General features: G+C 45.3%; 1 protein-coding gene across 2 annotated transcripts in view; it reads right to left on the bottom strand.

The window, feature by feature from the left end:
* LOC119173543 (uncharacterized) overlaps window positions 1–23,313 on the bottom strand; it is a 699,991-nt gene that overhangs the window by 37,874 nt on the left and 638,804 nt on the right. For both annotated transcript variants that reach the window (XM_037424351.2, XM_037424350.2), the window contains exon 8: window positions 15,615–15,741. In XM_037424351.2, the coding sequence (XP_037280248.2) occupies window positions 15,615–15,741 (127 nt within the window). The remainder of the gene's footprint in view (window positions 1–15,614; window positions 15,742–23,313) is intronic.

Raw genomic sequence — 23,313 nt, 5'->3', positions numbered from 1 at the left:
TCCTCTTTGACGATTTTCCTTGTGGGCTCATTCGGTGCGGGTCGCCTATTCGACGCCTTTGCGTCTTGTGCTGTATTGCAGAGCGGGTAGGCACTGAACAGGGGCCTTATAATATTAAATCAATTGTTCTTGCTTTTATTTTGTTGACTTGTTGATGAAGTTACGAATGGGAACGACCGAAATTTTCAAGACTGGTCAAGCATTTGCTGCTTCCACAAAATAATTTCCTTCAAAAATATTACATTGTCACTGCTGCTCTGTCAAAATTGTTGAGATCCTGTGACTGGGGTGAACCATTTTAGATGCTGATATCGGGCTAAGGGCGCTATTTCTCAGCTAAAATGTGACTGAACCTCGTGGTACCTAAGAAAACAAGTCGTGTCGACTCTGTGTATGCATATTCATATGAAAGTGCGAGCACATCGATAATGGTCTCTCTCTCTCTGTATATATATGTCACGTAAGAAGGCAGGGATGGTTAGGAGTAGAGGAGGAAGAAGTGAGAATGGAATAAACATGGCGTATGCGCCAGGTCATGTCTACAATTCTAGAAATGTCATGTCACCTGTGGTGAGCACATGCAGAGCTCACCGATTCATGAATCAAACAAATTCAGAAGTACAGGATACATCAAACCTCGTACACAGTTGTCTTTCGGAAGCATGCGTAATGAACAACGTCACCGGAGCCTCTGAAGAGCCTGCTAGCAATGATGACGTATCAACAACTATGCCCGACAAGCAAGAAACCAATTCACCATGCACCAGCTGTCGAGAGGACACGTCAAATACCAAAGAAAGTGAATGCCCCATTCCGGAAGGGTCGCCAATACAGCCATCTCCTGAGCAGCCTCAGCAAAGCAAGCAAAGCTAAGTACACAAATGCATGCTACAACGAGAAAGACTGCAAGGAGGGCATCGACGAACGCAAAATTCAACGGAAGCGCACTCACCAACAAAAGAAAACGGAAAAAATATTAACTCTAAACCAAGGACCAATTCAAGACGTCAGGCACTTTCGCACAAAGAAAAGTCACCAGAGACACTCCGTGCACCTGCTATTACACCAACTGCACCACCACAGAAAACGCCGAGAAAGACGCGAAAGCACTGCTTGCACACCGCAAGCACTCAGGCACTTCTTCACAGTCTGTCAAAAAGCACGACAGCAAGAAGCAGCGGAATTTCACCATTCACGACAAACAATTACCACCCCGATGACATCCGAGCTGCCGATGCAACAATGCGTTCGAACCTTGCTCAGTCCTCAGGACAGTGCAAGCAGTATTGTCGTCCATGTGTAGCCCACTCTGTCCGGAACGCAACAGTCAAGCTCGTCCACCAGAGTTGTCATAAAAATCGCCAGACAGCTCCCTGGGCCTTGAAGATTTAGTGAGATTGTGAAACTTTGTCGGGACAGGAAACTGTGAATTTCGCCATTATTTTGTTTATTATCTTCTTCAACATGTTGTAGTCGGTGACATCTTTCGGGGGGAGGGGAAATCCTGTGACGTAAGAAGGCAAAGATGGTTAAAAGAAGTAGAGTAGGAAGAAGTGAGAATGGAATAAACATGGCGTATGAGCCAGGCCACGTCTCCCAGTCATCATAGCGTCATATATATATATATATATATATATATATATATATATATATATATATATATATATATATATATATATATATACGTCTCCCAGTCATCATAGCGTCATATATATATATATATATATATATATATATATATATATATATATATATTTGTCACGGTAATTAAGTAGGTGCAACTAAGAGTGTATTAAACAGCGGAAAAGCTTTGATTGAGAAGCGTGAGTTCGTCGTCGTCTTTTCTGCCGGCTAAATCCTTCGAAACGCACAAGTAATGATGACACTAGCCACGCAACAGCCAGACAACCACTACAGGCTCATATGATGACTTTCTCTCTCGAAAAGCATCAACTCAATGCTTTGAAATATATGAAGGCAAGGACAAATCTTCAGCCTAATACGCCTTCATCCTAATCACGTGGACGATGTCCAACTGGGCACCACTACGGGAAGACTGCACGCTGGGCTCTGCGATAACTTCGTAGTTTACTTCGCTGACGCGCTGAAGAACCCGGTGAGGGCCGAAATAACGACGCAAAAGCTTCTCACAGCGGCCGCGTTGGCGTACGGGACTCCAGAGCCATACTTTATCTCCGGGGTGGTAGGTGACTTCTCTCTGCCGAAGGTTGTACCTATGAGCATGGTGTTGTTGCTGAGAGCGAATGCGCAAGCGAGGTAGTAGTCGAGCTTCTTCTGCGCGCTGCGCATAGTGGTCAGCATTTTCGGTGGTGGTCGTAAATGCGTCAAGTAATAACATGGCGTCTAACATCGTAGTAACTTCGTGGCCGAGAAGCAGGCGGAAAGGTGTAGATCCTGTAGTTTCTTGCACGGCGGCGTTATATGCGAAAGTTACGAAAGGGAGGACACTATCTCAGTTCCTATGGTCTACTTCGAAATACATAGAAATCGTGTCTGTGATGGCTTGGTAATGTATATCAAAGCGGTACAACGAGATGTACTACAGTCGTATCAAAAGCAAACGCCGTTTTGCCGTAACCTATCCACCAGTGAAATTAAAACACTAAATGTCTTGTCCTGTCACAACGACCTCTTCATCAAACCTGCGGACAAATGTGGGGCTGTTGTCGTATTGAACAAGTCTGATTACGAAGCAGAAGCCCGAAGACAGCTAGCAGACACGAGTTTTTACGAGCTTCTGAATCACGACCCCACAGAACAATTTAAATCTCGTGCCCAGAGCACTTTGCTAGAGCTTCTAGAAAACAAAAAGGTGTCTGACAATGCGATTCATTCTCTTATTCCCCTAAGACCTGTTCCCGGTCGTTTTTACCTTTTGCCTAAAATACACAAGATAAACACCCCCGGTCGTCCCATTTTTTCAGGTATAAGTACTGTCGCAGAAAAATTGTCTAGCTATGTCGAATCTCTGATCAGTAGTATCCAAGCATCACTTCCATCTTACGTAAGGACACTAGTGACTCTGTCTCTGGTATGATGAATCTGATTATTCCTCAATGTTTTTTTTTTTGGTCACGCAAGACGTAGCGTCTTTCTACACTAGCAATCTGCATGTAGACAGAAAAGCGGCAGTCGCCAGGACCTATCAAGCAGCATCACCGGGTAAATTTATCGACAGCAACACATTAGCATTATGGCTTAGGCTCACTTTTGAGCTGATTAACTTTCATTTTGAAGGGCAACACTATGTCCAAGTTCGCAGCACGTCAATGGGTACGCGTATTGGATCCAACTACGCCAATATAATCATGGGCCAGCTTGAAATTAATTTTTTGCGAACCCGCACGCTGAAACCTCTTTATTAAAAACATTACATTGATGACATTTTCCTTATTTGGCCGCATGGTGAACAGGAGTTGCTTTCCTTCATATCTGACTTTAATAATGCCCATCCATCAATATCAATTTCTCACACTTATTCCACATCAATGCTTAGTTTTCTTGATGTAACAATTTCGGTTGTAAATGATAAACTGTCCACTGCTCTAACAGGAAGCCTACAGACCGGCAACAGTATTTCCACTTTGACGGTAGCCACGTGAAACATTGAAAAACTAGAATTCCTTCCAGTCAGGCCTTACGCTTTAAAAAATTCTGCTCAGAGCAATCAGAGTTTCAAAAAATTGCAGAACACTAAAGTATGCTCTAGTCAAACAGATATATCCGCCGCAATTATTTGATGACGCAATAAAACGTGCCGACATGCATAATCGTAGAACGCTGTTGTGCGCTGCTAAAAACTCGACTCCCTCACAGCAGACAAACTTAGTCCTTATCCATTCTGCGTCAGTTCCGCGTGTTTCAAATGTGCTTAGAAAGTACCACGATATTCTCATGCAAAGTGAACGCATAAGAACCATTTTCACCGAACCACCTAAAGCAGTGTATCACAAAGCTAAAAATATTCGAGACATACTCTCATCGTCATCATCGTCGAAAGCAGACAGTCCTGACATGATCGGGTGCCATCGTTGCCGAAAACCGCGAGTCAAAGTATGCCCGTACAGGCGCACATGCCAACAAGTCACAAGTACTGGTTCCAACTTTTCCTTGAAAATCAAAGGCAATCTTGACTGTGATTTCGAGAACGTGATATGCTTGATAGAATGTGCGCTATGTGAAATACAGTACATTTGTCAAACAGAGGGGCCTTTTAGACTGCGTTTTAACAACCATAAATCTCATGCTAACACCTTGCCCCACTTGCCCATTTCATGACACTTGCACTTCCCTGACCACTCATTTCAAAATCAACAGGTCTCATTACTCGAATCGGGTTTCCGCACAAATTATGGTAGAGAAGCCCGTGAATCATCCCTCATCTATAAGTTCGACGCCGTCGCATCTGGTCTGAATGAACACGTAGGAAAGCTTAGTCGCTTATCTGCGTAACCTGTATCACCCCGTCCATTTGTTCTCTACCTTGCTCAGCGAGCCGCACTACATTGTCTGTTTTGGTTGACTATGTAGCAGCTTTGTAACGTCTTTTATCTAGCTCCTTTGTGATTTGTGTTATTATTTATTAATTTTTCCTCTTTTTTCACCTTGCTATTACCGGTCGGACTACTCTTCATGTTATGTGCTTTATCACTTATGCGTTTATCTTTCATTTGTAAACAACGTGCTCGCCACGTGCTCGCGCATGGAAACAACATCTTTTTACACGTGTATCAGGTGCCCTCCAAGTTGTGTGACTTGCATTTCTATATGCGCATAAATCGCCTTTCATGCCCGTTTTCATATTTTTATTGATATGCACATGTATATACAGCACTCTTGCCATATACTGTATTCTCATGAAGGCCGGACCCGCAGCCGAAACGTCAATAAAATTATTTCGTATTTGTGTCTTCTTCACTGCGGATAATCTTACCCAGACCCACCATCACTGTTGTTTTTGGTATACTGAAACAATGGCTCCGGAGCAGGCCACGTCGAAGCACAATTACTGGAGATACCCAAAGATTATTCCATCTATGACTGTCGTAGGAGACTCGCAGACGAAGCACAATCATCAGTACTTCGATTCTGTGCTGGCCGAAACTCCAGCATTTGTGTCCCAGTGCGGTGCTTTAATCGCTAACGTGCCAGCTCTATTAGATTTCGTGCCTCAGAACACCACTAGAATCGTTCTACACGTAGGTACCAACGACCTACTTCGAGCCTATGCGCGGAAAGCTTTCGACAGCTACTATAAAGTTATTAACCGTATTGCCAAGGAACGACCCGAAGCCACCATAATCTACGCCACCCTCATCCTACCAAGGACCAGAAACCACCGACGATGGCACCCCAATGAAACTTTCGTGCATTGCTTCAACAGTGAAGCGTGTTATTTTACCGCTCTGCTAAAGAATTTGTGTCGCCGCTCTTTACTGGTATCTTTCCTGGATCACGGCTTCGAATCGTTGCCTTCGCACCGTGTACTGGCCGCTGATATCTTGCATCCTAACTTTGAGGGGGTCTCGCGAATGGCGAGCCACATTCGGACATTTCTTGCAAGCCATCCAGCGCAATGTCCCACTCCTGGTTGGACAGTGTGCACAACGATCCACCTCAGCATCACGCAAGGAGGCCTACCGTTGTGCTCGAGTCGCCTGACGCAGCCCTAGTGACTGGCCAAACAAGAAATTGTGCTTCCCCTCAGAAGCCACCATCACTCACGAGCGAGTAACGCAGAACTATCGCAACAAGGTTGCTTCGAAAAGTTGCCCGACAGACTCCGATACGACAGTTTCGTCAATTGGACCTTCACATTCAACAAAGGACCCTACAGGTCCCTCAGCCAGTGGTCACCGTTACAAGCTTCGCAGCCATACCCAAGCCTTGCGAAAGAGACCTGCCGAATGACTAAAGACTTTGTCTCCCGGTAAAAACACTTCTTGTCTCTGTTCAAAAGAATTTTAAGGTTGAGGAAGGTTGTAGAAAAACGTGTTTGCAACGACCTACATGTAGATACGTTGAACACCAACTTAACCGCGTCTGTTGTACCTAAGGGTCTACGTATCATTGTGAAACCAGCCCTATCTAACATGTCTCAGCAAAATATAGACAGGTGGGACAACATATTAAGAAATGCTTCACTACAACTCACCCGAGTTACCCTTGATATTTATCGTTCTTCAAGCACAGAAATCTTGCAGCAACAAAATCAAAATGTAGCAAATTTAAGCCTGTCGTCTAATGAATCCACAGCACTAGATGCATTCGCATCTAGAAACCATCGTAAAATCTACTCATTGAAAGTCAAGAAAATGTCGCGTGACGGTGTTTGGTGCTCTAGCCAGAACAATGCATCAAATTACGTCCCTTTGCAAATTAATCCGGTACACGCTTACCCCGATACTTCTTTGTCACCTTCCATTGATAAACATATCGTCAAGGAACATTATTGTAAATATTTCGGACATTTTACCAACTGCTGAGGAGCGCAGTGTTCTGTGCCGCGGTCTCAATTTCTGTCCTGCCACAGGCGGACACAGTGAATTTCAATTACTGAAAGACTTCGATAATTTGGCCCGCAACTTACGCTTGCGCAAGTTTTTTCATGACCGGCAAAATACAAATGGTTTCACAAGCGCATTACCTCCTGGAAAACGTTGGGTATCTCCTTCACAACGGGACGGAGGCTTGAATATGTATATCAAAGCTGTAGAACAAGATGTACGACAGTCGTATCGAAAGCAAACGCCGTTTCGCCGTAACCTATCCACCAGTGAAATGAGAGCACTAAATTCCTTGTCCTCTCGCAACGACATCGTCATCAAGCTTGAAGACAAATGTGGGGCTGTTGTCATATTGAACAAGTCTCATTACGAAGCAGAAGCCCGAAGACAGCTAGCAGACACGAGTTTTTACGAGCTTCTGAATCACGACCCCACTGAATAATTTAAATCTCGTGCCCAGAGCACTTTGCTAGAGCTTCTAGAAAACAAAAAAGGTGCCTGACAATGCGATTCCTTCTCTTATTCCCCTAAGTCTTGTTCCCGGTTGTTTTTACCTTTTGGCTAAAATACACAAGATAAACACCTCCGGCCGTCCCATTATTTCAGGTATAAGTACTGTCACAGAAAAATTGTCTAGCTATGTCGAATCTCTGAGCAGTAGTATCCAAGCATCACTTCCATCTTACGTAAGGACACTAGCGACTTTGTCTCTGGTATAATGGATCTGATTATTCCTCAATGTTCTTTTTTGGTCACGCAAGACGTAGCGACTTTATACACCAGCAATCCGCATGTAGACAGAAAAGCGGCAGTTGCCAGGACCTATCAAGCAGCATCACCAGTTAATTTTATCGACAGCAACACATTAGCATTATGGCTTAGGCTCACTTTTGAGCTGAATAGCTTTCATTTTGAAGGGCAACACTATGTTCAAGTTCGTGGCACGTCAATGGGTACGCGTATCGGACCCAACTACACCAATATAATCATGGGCCAGCTTGAAATAAGTTTTTGCGAACCCGCGCGCTGAAACCTCTTTATTAAAAACGTTACATCGATGACATTTGCCTTATTTGGCCGCATGGTGAACAGGAGTTGCTTTCCTTCATATCTTACTTTAATGATGCCCATCCATCAATATTATTTTCTCACACCTATTCCACACCAACGCTTTGACAGTAGCCACGTGAAATATTGCAAAACTAGCATCCCTTACAGTCAGGCCTTACGCTTTAAAAAATTCTGCTCAGAGCAATCAGAGTTTCAAAAAATTGCAGAACACTAAAGTATGCTCTAGTCAAATAGAAATATCCGCCGCAATTATTTGATGACGCAATAAAACGTGCCGACATGCATAATCGTAGAACGCTGTTGTGCGCTGCTAAAAACTCGACTCCCTCACCACAGACAAACTTAGTTTTTACCCATCCTGCGTCAGTTACGCGTGTTTCGAATGTGCTTAGAAAGTACCACAATATTCTCATGCAAAGTGAACGCTCAAAAACCATTTTCACCAAACCAGCTAAAGCAGTGTGTCGCAAAGCTCAAATTATTAAAGACATACTCTCATCGTCATCATCGTCGAAAGCAGACAGTCCTGACACGATTGGGTGCCATCCTTGCCGAAAACCACGATGCAAAGTATGCCCGTACAGGCGCACATGCCAACAAGTCACAAGTACTGGTTCCAAATTTTCCTTAAAAATCAAAGGCAATCTTGACTGCGATTCTGAGAACCTGATATACATGATAGAACGTGCGCTATGTGAAATACAGTACATTGATCAAACAGAAGGGCCTTTGAGACTGCGTTTTAACAACCATAAATCTCATGCTAACACCTTGCCCCACTTGCCCATTTCAAGACACGTGCACTTCCCTGACCACTCTGTTGAAATTCTACAGGTCATATTACTCAAATCTGTTTTCCGCACAAGTTATGATAGAGAAGCCCGTAAATCATTCCTCATCTATAAGTTCGACGCCGTCGCATCTGGTCTAACTGAAAACATAGGAAAACTTAGTAGCCTATCTGTGTAACCTGTATCACCTCGTCCATCTGTTGTTCACCTTGCTCAGCAAGGCGCTCTACATTGTCTGTTTTGGTTGATTACCTAGCAGCTTTGTAACGTCTTTTATATAGCTCTTTGTGATTTTTTGTTATTATTCAATTTTTTTTCTTTTTTCTTCAATGCGGATATATATATATATTGTAATGCAGAGAAAATGGACAACACACAGTCCTGGGCCAGCTGTCTTGCCTCTTCTTCCTCGCTCACCTAGCATGCGCGTCTGTGCCAGAGTGCCAGTTTCGGTCTTCGTCATCACATTCGGTCATGACTGCAAGCATTGTTGATGGGCCACACGACAATGTTCATGTGGGTGAGGCTAGCTGCAGCAGTTGACATTGCTTCAGGTGGGTGGGTTCACCTGCATCGTCGAGGTTGGCCCCGACCACGCTGGAAGTTTGTCGAAATCGGCTCCGGTGGCCGACACTTTCTATGTCGCCTGGGTCGTTCGCCATGTCGTGGTGGGGACTTGGTCCTGGTTAGTCCCTTTGTTGATGATGACTCCGGGGGACGACATTGACTGTCGCGTGGCAGTCTACAGCCTCGGTCATGCTGCGACTTTTCAGAGAAAGCACTGCGACTTCGATTTTCCTTTGGTGGACCGAGCAGGCATTTTCGTGGTAGAAGTTTCCTGCGGTGGTGTGGTTTTCTTGGAGATGGTTCTGGTGGGCGACCCCGACTGGATCGACATGGTGGCAGGTTGATCACAGAACACTTTCCTTTGTCCCGCCACATTTTAGAAAACAGGGCAGGAAATGGTGGATCCGGCAACAAAACGAGTGGAATTTCACGCAGCCGTATGCGTAATTTTCTACGGATCGAGGGATGTTTTTCGGTGCGATTTGACATCTGCACTAATTTGGGGTGAAGTCCTCGTGCTGACCTGTGGCGTGACTCCTGCACCGTGACTTGCGTAGTCCGTGACTTGCGCAGCGTTGTCGCTATGGGGCTCCCGGACGCTATAAAGTCAGCGATTCTTGAAGCCACACTGCATACTGGCTGGAGATCCTCGACGGAAGCCGTTCCGTAAATCGGAGACTGCCGAATCAGGCAGTGCATGCATCGCACACATATCCTCTTCCGTGTGGTCAGATGGGTTGTTATGTGACTCAGCCGAAAGACCTGTCTCACTAGGGGGTAGAATGTCCGGTAGGATGGGGGCCGGTGCCTCAAAGTTGACCGGACGACCTGCGTTGGGGCCTCTTGCGGAGTGTTGCGCAAAGCTTGCCAACAGGTCCCACCGGACACAGCTGCATCATCGGGCCGGTGCTCCTCAGGAGTTCTAAATACGACATCAGAAATGCCTGTGCAAGGCAGAGTTACACGATCGTGATTGTTCCCTACATCTTGGTCACCGAGAGATGACAGGATGGGGGGGGGGGCTGGAATTGCATCCTCTAGGTCAGGCTTTTCCCGAGTTCCGTCCTGAGAGAAGGTCAAGTTGCATGGGCAGGTGGCACAGGGAATCGCACCGAAAGCAATTATGAGCTTGAAGCTCCACTCCGCCCATGACTGCTGCTTCCAAACTTCATACCGGTGCCACGCCGCTGCACCTTCCCGAAGACGGTCTATGACCACATACCATTTCTGATTCTCTGTACAGGCCGCGCGCATCGCTAGCGCGTTGACGTTTGCCACCCAGCTGTCGGCGTCGTTCCGGAACCCGTCGAATTCCAGCAGTTCATAGGTGGACGGCGATGATGGGGCGGCACGTGAGAATGCGGATATCACTGAGGCAACACCGTCGAGCTGGTCTGAGAGCTGCACGAGGGTGCCCCAAACCTGCCTGCGTTGCTCCAATGGGCTTGCCTCCAGGTCGTGCGAGGCAGCTACATCCAACACGGCGTTAGTGGCACGCAATTCTGGCAACATTGTAGCAGCTCGCTCAGAGATTGACGCTGCCAGTTCGTTAGTCTTGACGCGGAGTAGCGCGATCGTATTCCACAGGTTCGCGGCGCTGTCGAGTGTGAAGCCCGAAGAGTCGGTGATCGTGGTTTTCGACTATGCAGCACTCATGCCGGTGAGGTTGACGAGCAGAGAAGCCTGGACGGCGTTCCATGTCAGCTCGTATGTTGAAAGAGTGCGGCAACGGAAGTGTAGGCTGTGAGAAGCGTGAGCGGCATTTCCAAAGGACAGGAGCCGGTATGGATCCCTGCCGTGAAATGGTGGCAGGGTGTCAATAAGGTCATGCCCCAACCCCAAGGGAGGCCTGGACGCCGTCATTTGGTGGTCATAAGGGAAGCTGAAGCCGTGGGTGGGACCTCATTGCCAAGGAAGCATGAACGGCGTTCCTCGACAGAGAAGCCCCCAAAGCCGACGAACCACGAAGACACGTACCCGTGGCTTGCCGCAGATGATTCACTTGCCGAACTGCGATTGTAATGAAGAGAAAAGAGACAATACCCGATCTTGGGCCAGCTGTTCGTATTCTGCCTCTTCTTCCTCACGCACCTAGCATGCGCGTCTGTGCCAGAGTGCCAGTTTCGGTCTTCGTCACCACAATATATATATATATATATATATATATATATATATATATATATATATATATATATATTGTAACGCACCATGAGCTGTAGAGACAAGACAGCAACAGCGGGGCAGATAGGCACGAGCATGTATCTTCAAACAACGAAGCGCTAACACGCACTTCGTTCTCTTTGCCCTTTTCGGCTAGCTAGGGCTTGGCGGCTTACAACTCTAGGTGGCATTATTGCCCCTCCCATTAAGCATCGACTCGATGCTCATACACAAGGGGACAGCAGTTCCCATAAAGAAAAAAGAAGAAAAGATACTTGTAGTGCACAGCGCATATAAAGGTACAAAATAAAATGTCTGTGGTTGGTCATAAAAACATTAACAGAGTTCCCAGTTTGTTGAAGATCCAACAACAACGTAAAAAACAAAATGTTTGCTGCCCGGGCACAGTAAGGCGTCACTGCGTTATCACTGCGTCAAATAAGGTTTTGGGCGGACGGAATGCACAATCTCTGTTCGTGGTAAGTGGCACTGGGTCGTTGGCGAGCATCCGTCTGAAATAACTTCATAGTTGACGTCGTTCAACCACCGTAATACTCTGTAGGATTCAAAGTACTTGCTCGGGAGTTTCTCGCTGACACCTCGCCGTCTAACAGGCGTCGAACCCCACACTTGGCCGCCAAGTTGATAGGTGACTTGTCGAAGGTGGATATTGTACCTTCGGGCGTCTTCACCTTGAAGCAATCTTACGCGCATGCTAGCTAGTTGACGTGCTTCCTCTACACGCTGAATGTAATCCTCGACGTCTGAAGTTAGCAGCTTGTGCTGGTCAATGTCGCAAGGAATCATGGCGTCTAGTATGGTTTGCACGTCTCGACGGTAAACTAAGCGGAAGGGTGTGAAGCTTAACGTTTTCTGGATTGCGTTGTTGTACGCAAACGATACGTACGGCAGGATCTCGTCCAACGTTTTATGCTGCACATCCACGTACAAGAAATCATGTCCACCAGCGCTTTGCTTAGTCTTTCCGTTAGGCCGTTACTCCGTGGTTGGTAGGCGGTTGTCTTATGGTGGTTCATGTAACTGAGCTTGAAGATGTCATCCAGAAGTTTTGCCGTAAACGCTGTCCCTCGGTCAGTGATGATGAATGAAGGGGCGCCGTGACGAAGCACACTGTGGTGCATGAAAAACTGGGCGACTTCAGAGGCTGTACCACGTGGCAGTGGCTTCGTCTCAGCGTAATGCGTCAAGCACTCAGTCGCGACGACGATCCACTTGTTTCTGGAGTGAGACAAAGGAAACGGTCCAAGGAGGTTCATCCAAACCTGGTGAAATAACATACGCAGTGGGTCGATGGGTTGTAGGAGGCCTGCAGGCTTTACAGGTGGTGACTTTCGATGCTGACATAGCGTCATCGTTTCACTTAGCGTTTGACACAAGCTGTAAGTTTAAGCCAGAAATATAGCGGTCGTACCTGGTCTTGCGTCCGTGAGTATCCCAAATGGCCGGATGTCGGCTCATTGTAGCAGGCTAATAGTATGTCCTCACAAAAGTCTTTATAAACAACAAAAGATAAGATCTGCTGCCGACAACGGTGTTTTTCTTGTATATTATGCCGTGTCGTAAGCAAATGAGGGAAACGTACGGGAACATGGATGACGAATAGACGTGGTGCTGCCTTCTGAATGATCAATGATTGGCCTACTTCTGGATGCGCTCCTGGCTTACATAGGAGGTTCGCCCCCTTGAAAGTCGCCAGGAAGGCGCTGTCGTCTTCTACAGCTGTACGGTCGGATTCCAGAGGTGCTCGTGATAGCGTGTCGGCGTCTTCATGTTTGCTACCCGACTTGTATACGATGGTGACATCGAACTCTTGAAGTCACAGACTCCATCTTGCTAATCGCCCAGAGGGATCTCGGAGGTTAGCCCACCAAGATCAAGCGCGGTGATCAGTCGCAACTTTAAATGGGCACCCATAGACATTAGGCTTGAACTCTGTAATTGCCCATACTATCGCGAGACTTTCCTTCTCTGACGTTGATTAGTTGGTCTCGGCAAGTGATCGAGGGTGGCTCGCCTAGGCAATCACACGTTCGGTCCCATCTTGTGTTTGCACCAAGATAGCTCCGAGATCAATGTTGATTGCATCAGTGCGCACCTCTGTATTGAAATGATCAAGCACAGGGGGAAGAAAATCGATGTTTCAGTTCCGCAAAAGCAGTCGCTTGTTCGTCAGTCTACAGAAATCGGGTGTCGTCACCCGTAAGTCTAATAACCGGCTCCGCCATCTTGTAGACGTTTTTAACAAAGTGGCGATAGTATGCGCAGAGCCCCAGAAATCATCGAAGACTTTTCCAGTCTGTCGGAACTGAAAAAGCGGCCACAGCGGCAGTCTTTTCGAGATTGGGCCGTGACCCAGAAACTACAGTGCTTTGTAGCCGATATGGCACCTCTCAGACTTAAGGGTAAGGTCAGCGGATCGTATGGCTTCAAGAACACTCTGAAAGAAGTGAAGGTGCTTGTCAAACGTTTTTGAAGAGACAACGACATCATGTAGATAGACGAGGCTACGTTTCCACTTGAGTTCAGCGAGAACGGTATCCGTCATTCGTTGGAGTGCGGCCGGAGCGGAACATAGGTCGAATTGGAGCACTCAGAATTGATACAGACTGGCATGAGTTACAAAAGCCCATTTTTCGCGGTCACGTTCATCGACTTCAAATTGATGAGAACCCCTTCTGAGGTCCATTGAGGAAGAGTACTTTGCTCACGTCAACCCGTCAAGAAAATCATCCGTTTGAGGCAACAGGTACACTTCTTTCTTTGATGATATTCAGCTTCCTATAATCGACACAAAAGCAAAGTGCGCCATTTTTCTTCTTTACAAGGACCGCTGGCGATGACCATGGGCTCCTTGATGGCTGTATTGCACCGTCTTGATTCATTGAAGCAAACAGGCCTATAAAGAGTGTGCCGCACTCACCGCCATGGCTACAGGTGGCACAGACTGACACTCCCACGTTTATATTCACATATAAACCCAAAGAAAAGGCGGGGGGGGGGGGATTGCCGCCGTGGTAGCTCAGGGGTAGAGCATCGAACGCATTAATCGAAAGTCACAGGACTTTTCTTCCTGCACGTTTACGTTACAATTGGTCTAATAACTTCCCCTATACATTCGTTGGCATTATCGTCTGTTAAATCTTATATATATATATATATATATATATATATATATATATATATATATATATATATATATATATTATTTATTTCCAGGATTTCTGCTGGCTTCAAAGTGAAGCGATAAGCAGGAGTGGGTAACATATAAATATAGATATAGCACGCTGAACATTTTCACAATATATTAAGCACAGAGAATGTCGCGGACACACAGGTTTTAACACGGTAAAAAGAAAAATATACAGTGCATGACATGCAATTGCGCATAGCCTAATACTGTGCGTAGTAACAACACTTGTGTACTAACAACGCAACGTCACAAAACAAAGAGTACAAATATGGCAGGAAGACATGCTATAAGTTTTTTAGCTACGATAAGAATGACGCCGCTGTCGCCGCCTCCACAATTCCACCAGGGAGGCGATTCCACTCGCGTACAGTTCGTGGGAAAAAAGAGCCCATGTACAAGTTCGTTCTGCAAGAAAATTCCTGTAATTTTTTTGAGTGATCCGCCCGCGTGGGTCGTCGCACAACTTTTTCTATATACGCACTTGAATCAATGCAAAGCTTATCGTGGTAGAGCAGATACATATATTTTAGTCTTTCACGATATCGCCGCAAATCTAATGCTTCCAAGTTCGCTGTCTGAAGCAAAGCAGTGACTGACGTGAGGCGATTGTATGAGCGAAAGATAAATCAAGCAGATTTTCTTTGTAGGTTTTCTAGTTTATCAATATTTTTCTTTGTGTATGGGTCCCAGACCACGCAGGCATATTCCAAAAGGGGACGAATGTAGGTTTTATATTCTAATAGTTTTATTTCTTGCGTTGACTGTCGTAACGATCTTCTGAGATATCCAAGCTTTTTCATGACTTTCTTTTCTAGAAAAGTGATATGTTCATTCCACCGGAGGTCTGAAGTGATTATAAACCTAAGTATTTATAACGATTTACAGCACTACGACAGTGACCATTTATTGAATACTGGAAAGTAAGTGGTGCCTTCTTTCTTGAAATTGTCATTGAGACGGTTTTTGTAGTATTAATACTTATCTGCCATTTTTCACACCATTGTTCACACCAAATATATATATATACATATATATATATATATATATATATATATATATATATATATATATATATATATATATATATTAGTATCCGCACCTAATCTCAGTTCTAGTCGCGTGCAACATTCAGGATACGAGATAGTTCGGCTTCGGCCTATTTGAGTAATATCAGACTCGCAAATTACACTGCCTGTTATATAGTCGTGGCAGCAATATGCAGAACACCTTCATCTTTTCATGTGCTATGCGGCAATACGTTTTGTGGCTAGTTTTCATGATACTCACTTGTTTGCCATGCCACCTGACAGGATGGATCCAGATTGAGAGACGTTGTGGATGAATGCGTTGGAGCACTCGGTAATCGTGTCATCATCTGGGTTGCAATGATCAGATGAAAGTTTGCCAGCGAATTCTGCGAAGACGTGTAAGAACAAACTTAGTCTATATAACTCGAGATTGGTCGGCTTTATATCGCAATCAGACGACAAAATTTTTCTCTGTATAGAACACTCGAAAATCCAGGTACTTTCATGTTTTTAAACTAGTGTTGGAACCATCACACGGCATGACTTTATAATAAGACAAACGTTGCGATGCAAACCACATCTATTATACATTGTTCTTAGACCACTTGAGTATTCGCTGTTAGTTTTAAGGCGAAAGTGTTGGAGCCGGAGTTCACCACGGCTACGCTGACGTATTTTTGTCACAGAAGTGACGGTGAAAAAATCTACACTAACTGATTGCAATAAAATAATAACTAAAAGGCAGTATCTGTTGCCTGGAAACAGATACTGTCTGGAACCAGCAAGTATTTCATTGCCAGAGCGTGGCGTTAAGCACTCTGCCACAAAGCGTTTTTACTTTATTGCCTGTTCGCAGACACTGCACATGAACAATAATGTAAAGGTCACTACAACAAGTAGTTGCAGTGCTACTGATAAGACAATAATTTTCAAATTCCTTCAGAGCTGTCAGAGCAAGGGTATGTAGTTGGGCGTGTTGGTAATTCATAACGAGTAATATTGTAGCGCGTAAAAACTCAGAAACAGGAGAAGGGAAGGGGCAAAATGGGAGCACTAACTTTCAAAAAAATTTATTTCATAGAGGGCACATATTCATACTTACGAAATGCAAAAAAAAAAGCTGAGAAAACAGACAGACAAAACCCAATAGAGGGAGTGCTAACGCATTTAAGCTATAATCTGCTAATCTGCTCTGGCTCGACAATCTCTCTGATACTTTTATTTCTGTTTTTACCGACAATAACAGTCTCACGAAAAAGTTGTGTGCAGCTCCATGCGCTGCAGTGCTGTGCCGAAAAAACCATCATGACCATTCCTGGCGTTGCACGCGTGTTCACGGAGCCAGTCTATAAAACAGCGCCCAGTTTGTCCTATGTAGTGCTTGTCACGTGAAAGAAGTATCTGATAGATTATATTGTCAGCACATGTGAGAAACAGGGTTTTGTGCTTTTTAGGACAACCTGGTATTGCATGCAAAACCACTTTCACCCTGTTTGTCCCGTGTGCTCACAATATAATCTATCAGATACCTCTCTCATGCGGCAAGCACAACATAAGACAAACTGGTCGCTGTATTAATTTCCGGCTCCGTGAACGCGCGTGCAACGTCACGAATGGTCGCGATGGTTTTTCGGCACAGCTTTGCAGCACACGTGGCTGCTGTTGCGACCGGGGTTTGCAGGCACTGGAGGTCCGGGATAAAGTTGTCGAGGCAGGAGGAAGAGAGACTTGAAGAAGGTTTGTTTACATTATATACAAGATGAGCTATCGTACATGACGAGCTCTTTCTCAATTGGCGAGCTTTCAAATCTGGCGTTCTACATGGCGCTCCTTCGAATGAGCCGCGTGGCTCATTTTAAAGGGTATGTGCTCCCCAAATCTCTAGATCAGAGAACACGTGCAGATGGTTCTGTCCAATCACAGATCACACACAACTGGCGAGGGGGATGAGCATGCACGGCCCACGTGAATGTCCAATATTGAGGTGTGACTCTGCGGTCCAAGGGGGTGCCAGCGGTGCTATTCTTCGTCGTGTATGTGCCACTGGTCGATGGGTCCCGAGATCATGACAGCATACTTCAAAGTGTCCTCCAAACTGCTCGCCAAGTTAGCGGGGCGATTTGTGGCGACCGCCGTGGTCTCTTTCAAAGAAGATGCTGTATTTTGTGTCCTCTCTCGAAGAGCCGACGGTGTCGTGGCAACACGACGCCTCACCCTCCGGCTAGGAGGGACAATGCCTGGTGGTCATAGGCAGCCGGCCGGTCGGCTACTTGTTTCATGATCCAAAAAGCACCGCTCCTTCGTCAGCTCGGGAACCAGTCACAACACTGCACACTACTTTTTTGTCACACCGTGATTGTTGGTAGAAACAGAAATGAAATGACAAGGGTTCAGGTAGAGAAGATTAGTAGATTAGGGCGAAACTGCGTTAGCGCTTCCTTCATCGGGCTTTGTCAGAAAGAATTGTCCTTCTTATGATTGTAAATTTTTGTGCATGTCATTTGTGTGTTTCAGAGTTGTTTTGTGTGCTTTTGCATTTCGTGAGTATATATATGTACTCTCTACGAAATAAAATTTTGTTGGAAGTTAGCGCGCTCCTTTTGCCCCTTGCCTTGTACTGTGTCTCAGTTTTTTTAGTGCTACGATATTACTAGCTGTCAGGAGTTCCACCCTCGACAAGACCTCAGGAAGAGGCTCTATTGTTTTCTCAAGTTGATCGAATTTCGACATACGCTCTCGAAAGTACATTCCTGAAGGTAGTGCGTCTGAATCGCACGGAAAGTCTGCCATATGGCACGTCATAAACAGTGGAGGCCTGCTAACATTAATATTCAATTGGCAAACCATCTTTATTACCTGTCGAGAAAAATTTGGTACCGTATGGGTCTAGCGGGAATGCCTTTTTGATTGTCCTCTGCAATGCATCCCTAAAATGCACTTTCTCCCAGCAATGCAAAAGAAAAAAAACCTAGCCAATAGTTTCTGGCTTATCAAAATTATGCTATCTGGCCCAAGGTAGAAAGACACCCCGCGCTTCCAGAAATACCTTTACGTGTGAAGTGCTGTATGAAGCCTAAAAGAAAATTTTTGTGGCAGGAGACACTTGCTTTATTTAACTCTGTTTAGCACGCCCTGCACTTTACCTCCTCTGTGTATGGCCCTGTGCAATAAAATGGGCAAAGTTCCATCGCACACATCTCTGTAAAGCCTTTCGCGTGCGGCTGAAAACATTTACTCATTACAAAATTTTAGTGGATACTTAATATCGCCTCCCTGAGATATCCGTGGACAGCGCCAATTATGTGGTGTGTTCCAACTACATATTCAGGTAAGGCTCTCATCCCCCTTAGGTGGTACACCATATGCAAAAACGATCACATGTTACGAAAAAGAAAAAAACTGTTTATAATTTGCCTTACATTTGCGTGGTAGTTTCAAACTACCTTTTTACTCGCCTAATGTTCGACTGCATTGTTCCCAACTTGAGGTTCACAAGAACAAAGACACGATGCAATTTCTGTATATTAGCCTGTGAACAATGCAACACCTGGTGCAGAAGACGCTGTTCTTTCTTCGCTTTTGCCCTTCCTGCTTCACAATATGTTATTGGCGCCTCAGTCTTCTGCACCAAGTACGCACCAACTAGCCCAAAAACGAGTCTTTTTGGAATACAACACCTTTATCACGTTCCACAGTTTCGAGATAAAGCACGTTTTATCTCATCAAATTATTCACGTCATTACAGTGTCACATTCATGAAGAGCAGCCTAAACCTGCCTGATCTTTCATGGCGCCGCGAATTGTCTCGCCTTCACCTTTTGCACAAAATCTATCATTATAACAGCCATTTGAAACACGCCCGCCCTCTTTCATCCACCTCAATTCATATCCCCAAAAAGACCAACCATCGGTTTAAGGTTGGCTTACCCTCATGTCACACGAGAGTGTATGAGAATTTATTTGTGCTAAGGACAAGCACCGTCTAGAAACACCTTCCTGCCTTCATCGCCTGCATAAGTGACCTCAATGACTTCAAGCTCGCCTTACATGATGCCCTGTAAAATTTTGCCTGTTTTTGTTTTTTTCTTTTTTTAATTTTTTTAAACTACACTTATGACTGTTTACACCACTCCTTTCTGTAGTGCCTTCGGGCCCTGAAAGTACCTTTATAAATAAATAATAAATAAAAAAATAAAGAACAAACCACAAACCGTAGCTCTCGAGAACATTCATGGATGGTGACCCTGTGGCCTACTCGCCTTCAAAAGAATTTTTGTTGCCTCTTCTCACCAGTAGATATCATTGTATTTCCAACTAATATCATCGTAGCGCGGAAAACCTGAGATAACAGAAGGCGCAGAAACAAGCGCTAACTTCCAAGAAGAGTTTATTTCGTTGAGTGCTTATATATTCTCACGAAATGCGAAAAAAAAAACAAAAGAGCTTTCAAACTCACAAATTTGTGAATATGTGTAGTGTTCTAGTGGTACCACTATATATTTGACAGGTGATGTCCCCAACTTCATATTGGCCAAAAAGGCCGGTTTGGATGACCACTCTCCTTCCCAGAAACCCAAGCACTTTCCCCAGTTCACACGACTACCAGTGGTGTTGTGGAAACTCTTCACTACAGCAATAACGTTTGCCACACTTTTTATATGCCAAGTATTTCTTAGCGAACTTCGGCGACTTTGCGCGTATCTATCTAGCCACCTGTGACATTTAGCTCTCCTGGCCGTTTCGATAATGGTATCAATACCAAACTTGGTATGGCATTTCATGCCTGTATGAAAAATATATTTGAGTAGTCATAACATGAAAATGACATGTGTGTCATTAGTATCATGATTTACATTTCATGGTCTGCAGCTCTTGCGGTTGTTTCGTTCACATGGCATGTTGCAAAACTAGTATGGTATGGCATGATTGCATGGCGAACACAAGCAACAGACCCTCACACGAAAATCGTGACATGCGTGTCATGTAACAACATGACTACATGCCGCGCTTATAATGTGCTCACAACCGTTTCGCCAGCGTCACATGTACCAAACTTGGTATTACAGTACGTGATTGGATGACGAAGGTACGTGACTGGTGAAAACATGATAATCATGAGATGAGCGTTATGTAACAACATGACTACATGCCACACTCATGATGCACTGGCAGCGGTTTCACTAGCTTCACTTATACCAAATTTGGTACTACGTGACGTCAATGAATGACGAAGGTATGATACTGGTGCAAACATGATAAACATAAAATGCGTGTCATGTAACAGCATGCCTACATCCTACACTCATGCTGCACTCGATGTCGTTTCGCTAGATTCACATGTACCAAACTCAGTATTACACGGCTCTAACGGACTACATGGGTAAATGACACATCCAAACATGATAATCACGACATCCGTGTCATGTAACAACATGACTACCTGCCACACTGATGATGTGCTCGCGGCCGTTTCGCTAGCTTCACATATGCCAAATTTGGTATTATGTGACCCCAATAGATGACGAAGGTATGTGACTGATGCAAACATGATATTCATGAGATGCTGGCATTCATTTCGTGGTGTCACGCCGGCCTTGCCACGCTAGCCACCGGCCCTGTCATATAATCGCAGACACGCGCCGTGCTGCGTTGCTTTGGCGCATGCGCGTTTCAGCACTTCCGTCGTCCCTCCGTCACGAAAAGAGGGAGACGCAGTGTTGTCTATGTAACACATCAGTGCTAAATGCAACATGTCGCATTTCGCACCGCCTGCCGTCGGGCCGTGCCGTTGGACGCTGGGCGCGCTTGGCGTCAGGCTCAAAAGAGATCGAGTTTTGCTAACGTTGCATCGCTGTGCCCAGCGTGCACGCGCGTCAACACTACAGTGGAGTATATTCGGCTGTTCATGATGTGCTCGCCGCCATTTTGTTAGCTCCACATATGCTAAATTTGGCACGACGTGGCGCCAATGAATGACGAAATATAATACTAATGCAAACAAGATAATCCTGACACGCGTGTCATGTAAGAACATGACAACATACCATGCTCATACCGTGCTCGTGGTGGTTTCGCTAGCTCCACATACATCAAATTTGTTATCCCGTGACGTGAATAGATGACGAAGGTAAACGACACATCCAAACAAGATAACCATGACACAGAAGTCATTTATGGCGTCATTTACCTCCACCTCGTAACGTTGTGCTAATTTTAAAGTTACATATCAACATTTCTCATTCGTGCTTCGCATATAATCAATTCCAACTCTACGTGGGATCTGCCGACTTTTTGTTCTCGCAACAAACTACGACATCTCACGCATGTGCCAGAGTTTTACCTTCTGAGGCCTAAAACCTAAAACCGTGAAGGCGGTTGTTTTCACTTACTGTTAAACACGTTTCTATATAGATTTGGAATAAAAGAGGGCTGAGCGGTCATCTCTGACGGATTAGACACCTATTGCTAATGAAGGCACCTGAAGTATTATTATCTACTAAACGTGTTGGGCAGTTGCGATATGCGAAAGCCACGCCATCTCTGTATACCGAACTAACATTCGCATAATCTAGTATGGCAAGCAAGAGGTCATGAGAGACATGGTGAAATGCCTTTTCAAGATCGAGCTGCAGAATCATCACACGACTTTCCGTGGCGTCACAAAACTCGAGAACGCATCGCAGTTTCCGTGTATCGGTCAAAATGAAACGTCCCACAATGCGGCAGGTTTGGTAAGGAGGAAGGAGGAAAAAACCTTTATTGATGCTGGCTGTGCCATATAGCCCTTATCTCCACCGGGCTGGTTGACATCCCTAGTCTGGGACGTCATTAGTCGAGGCTGCCACCCGGGCCCGCTGGACTAGAGTTCACTGTTCCTCTAGTGTGGAGCGATTGAATAGTGTCATCTCCCAGTTCTCTTTGGTGGGGCTAGGAAATGGGGTTAATTTTAGGTTCATTTTGCAGGCCCAGACTATATGGTGAGTTTTGGCCACTTCTCCACAGTTCTGGCACTGCCCACTTATTTTTGGGTAGTAATATTTGAGTATGTCTGGACAAAGCAGCGGGTTTGTCTGTAGGCGCCGCAGGACGCGCTCCTCCGTTTTCGAGAGCCCCTTCGCTGGTGCGGGATACAAGCGGCGTTGCTCAATGTAGTATTCTTTGATTTCTCGAAACCGTGTTAAAGGTGTGGGGCGTTCAGGTCTATCAGGGGAACGGAGAGCTTCCCGGGAAGTAAGCACGCGGGCCGCTGCTTATGAAGCCTCGTTACCTCGTAGACCCTGATGTCCCGGAGTCCATATAAGACGTTTTGGGGTAGGATCGCGGTGCCTGATGCTGAATTTTAAAAGTCTATTAGCCAATGGAGAGATTTCTCCTGCAAGATAGCTCTCGCAGGCTCTTAGAGAGTTTGTAACTATTTGTTTTGAGTTTGGATGGGATACTGCCAGTGCAATGGCCACCTCCTCCGCCTTACTTGAGCTTGTGACTTTGAAAGTGAGGCGGTCCACCTGCGTTCCTGGATGTATTACCGCCGCCGTGTAGTATCCCCTAGGGGAAAGTTCGAAAATGTCCTACTTGAGGCATCTCCTAAATTAACAGAAATCGCTCTTAGTCTCAGTGATAAGCAGGTAAAGAAACTGATCGCTATAACCAAAACCATTCTCCGCCACAACACTTTATCGAACGAAGAAATCACCCGATTAACAGAATTTGATCAGAATAAATACCAAGCCATCATTACCACGAAAATTGATAAACTAAAAAGTGACCATTTGCCCAACCCCGCGTTCCCTGATATAATTCCTTATCACTACAACAACACCACCAAGGAAATCAATAACGGTACAAACGAGCACCAATCTATGAACACATCCTGTGACACTGTGGTTGTAAACCTATCGGACACGAGCTTGTCACCTGACGAAGAAAAACTGCTATCAAAATGAGAAAGCTTCTGCCCG

This window comes from Rhipicephalus microplus, chromosome 5, assembly GCF_043290135.1.
Source record: "Rhipicephalus microplus isolate Deutch F79 chromosome 5, USDA_Rmic, whole genome shotgun sequence".
NCBI classification, from domain to species: domain Eukaryota; kingdom Metazoa; phylum Arthropoda; class Arachnida; order Ixodida; family Ixodidae; genus Rhipicephalus; species Rhipicephalus microplus.
Note: the sequence above shows the minus strand (reverse complement) of the source record. Positions and strands in the feature narration are given on the sequence as shown.